Source organism: Terrapene carolina, unplaced genomic scaffold (genome assembly GCF_002925995.2).
Source record: "Terrapene carolina triunguis isolate 2854851 unplaced genomic scaffold, T_m_triunguis-2.0 Scaffold26815, whole genome shotgun sequence".
In the NCBI taxonomy this organism is placed as follows: domain Eukaryota; kingdom Metazoa; phylum Chordata; order Testudines; family Emydidae; genus Terrapene; species Terrapene triunguis.
Window position 1 is genome coordinate 1 of NW_020691166.1, and position 2,438 is coordinate 2,438.

The 2,438-nt window shown below is 69.5% G+C and overlaps 1 protein-coding gene across 1 annotated transcript; it reads right to left on the reverse strand.

The window, feature by feature from the left end:
* Positions 1–108: 108 nt before the first annotated feature.
* LOC112123202 (leucine-rich repeat and fibronectin type III domain-containing protein 1-like protein) lies at positions 109–1,479 on the reverse strand. The gene has a single exon (XM_024221863.2). It carries the CDS (start codon positions 1,477–1,479, stop codon positions 109–111), a length of 1,371 nt encoding a protein of 456 aa, XP_024077631.2.
* Between the last annotated feature and the right edge of the window lie 959 nt (positions 1,480–2,438).

Here is a 2,438-nt window from a genome sequence, read left to right on the forward strand (position 1 = left end):
CCCAGAGCCACCCAGGCGAGACCCATTGGCCGACCCAGGCCAGAACCACTCAGACCGCCCCCCCCCACCCCGACCCGAGCCCGGCACCGCCCGCCCAGCGGCACGGGCTCACCTGTACACCAGGGTCTCGTCGGAGGAGCTGTTGTACTGGACCTGGTACATGCGGACGCCAGGCCCGGGCCGCGGCGGGACCCAGCGAATGAGGGCGGAGGACGCCGAGAGCTCGGAGGCCAGGACCCCCCCGTCTCGCGGGGCAGCGCTCCCGTTGGCGCCCGCCTTGGCCGACGTGAGGATATCGGAGGGCCCGGGCGCTGGGGGGCGGGTGCCGTCGGCGAGCTGGGGCAAGGGGCTGACCTGCAGCTCCACGGAGGCGGTGGCCTCACCAGCAGCGTTGGAAGCCACACAGGTGAAGGCGCCGGCGTCCTGGACGGCGGCCACCAGGATCTCCAGGCTGCCGTTCTCGTAGGCCAGCGTCCGGGAGCTGTTGGCCACCAGCTTCCCCTCCGGAGAGAGCCAGTGCACCGCTGGCTCGGGGTCGCCCGCCCCGTGGCAGCGCAAGGTGGCCGCCTGGCCCTCCGTCACCGCCAGCCGGCCCGTGTGGTGGGTGATGACGGGCAGCTGGCAGACAAACTCCTCCTCGGGGACACTCCAGAAGTACTTGCCCAGGAGCTCGGGCGGCGAGGCGCAGGTCTCCAGGTCGTCCTCGCGCGCCAGGCGCCGGAGCCACAGCAGCTCGCAGTTGCAGTGCAAGGGGTTACCCCCGAAGCTGAGCACCAGGGAGGAGAGGGGCGAGCCCTTCGACTTGGCATAGACGGGCAGGCGGAGGAAAAGCGGGTCCGGGGGGATCTTCTTCAGCCGGTTGGAGGTCATGTCCAGCCGGGCCAGCTTGTGCAGGTCGGCGAAGACGCCTTGGGGCACGTGGGCGATGAGGTTGTGGTCCAGGCTGAGGGAGTTGACGTTGCTAAGGCGACGGATGGTCTCCCAGGGCAGCCGGGCCAGGTTGTTGTAGGACAGGTCCAGGTCCTCCAGGGTGCCGGCGAAGTCGTCGAAGGCGCCGGGCGCCACGGCCTGTAGCTGGTTGTTGCCCAGGATGAGGTGGCGCAGGTTGGGCAGGCCCCGGAGCTGCTGGGCCCCGATGGCCGGCAGGCGGTTGCCGTCCAGGTGGAGGGCCCGCAGGCCGCGCAGGTCGGCGAAGGCGAAGGGCACCAGCTGGCGGATGGCGTTGCGGGAGAGGGTCAGGTGCACCAGGCGCGTCATGTTGGCGAAGTCCCGGCGCCGCACGGCCGCGATGAAGTTGTCCGTCAGCCGCAGTTCGGCCGTGCGCCGGTCGAGGAGCCCGGGCACGAAGAGCAGCCCGGCCCGGGCGCACAGGACAGCCAGCGAGGGGGACAGGTTCTGGCACGTGCAGCGGGGGGGGCACAGCTGGGCGTGGGAGGGGCCCAGGCAGAGGGCCAGGGCGTAGAGCAGCAGGCGCTCCATGGCACTGTCAGGGGGCCCGGCTGCAGGCAGAGAGGGAGAGAGACGGGCCAGGTGAGAGCAGAACCTTTCTTACCCGGGACTGTATCCTCCTTCACCAGCAGGGGGCGCCCTGCGCTATGCCTAGCTCCTGGAGGGGAAGTGGGGGCTAGCAGTGAGAGCAGGGGGCTGGGAGCCAGGACTCCTGGGTTGTATCCCTGGCTCTGGGAGGGGAGTGGGGGCTAGTGGTGAGAGCAGGGGGCTGGGAGCCAGGACTCCTGGGTTGTACCCCTGGCTCTGGGAGGGGAGTGGGGGCTAGTGGTGAGAGCTGGGGGCTGGGAGCCAGGACTCCTGGGTTCCATGCCCCATTTTAGAACTGACTCTCTGTGTGGCTTTGGGCTACTAACCTGCCCTTTCCGTGCCTCAGTTTCCTATCCTATAAAATGGGCCAAGTAACCCTTTATCCACAGATCCTTCCCTTTAGGCCCAGGGGCACACACGCTTCCCCCAGCCCCGTCCCCCAAGTCCTTTCCCAGCAGCCCCCAGGGCGCACACACACACCCCCAGACTCTTCCCAGCATCCCTCAGGGTACAGGTGCCCCACCCCAGACCTTCCCAGCAGCCCCCAGGGTACACCCCCCTCCCACCTTTCCCAGCAGTCCCCGGGGCACCCCCCCAGGCCCCTCCCAGCAGCCCCCAGGAACAAAGTGAGGGAGGCAACTGGGGTCCAGAAGGAGCTGCCCAAAGCCCTCCCCTGCCCCGACGCACTGAGGACTTGGCAAAGCCGGGACCACTCAGCCCTGGTGCAGATTGGGGGGCAGCAGCTGGGGGGCCCAGGGTGAGCAGGGCAGTGGGGCCGCCTGGCAGAAGACGCAGGAGCAGCTGGGGCAGCACCAGGCTATGTGCACGGCACGGGGGGGGGGGGGCGCAAGCCGGGCCCCCCCCCCATGCATCTCCTCAACCCCCTCCCCTACAGGCCACGG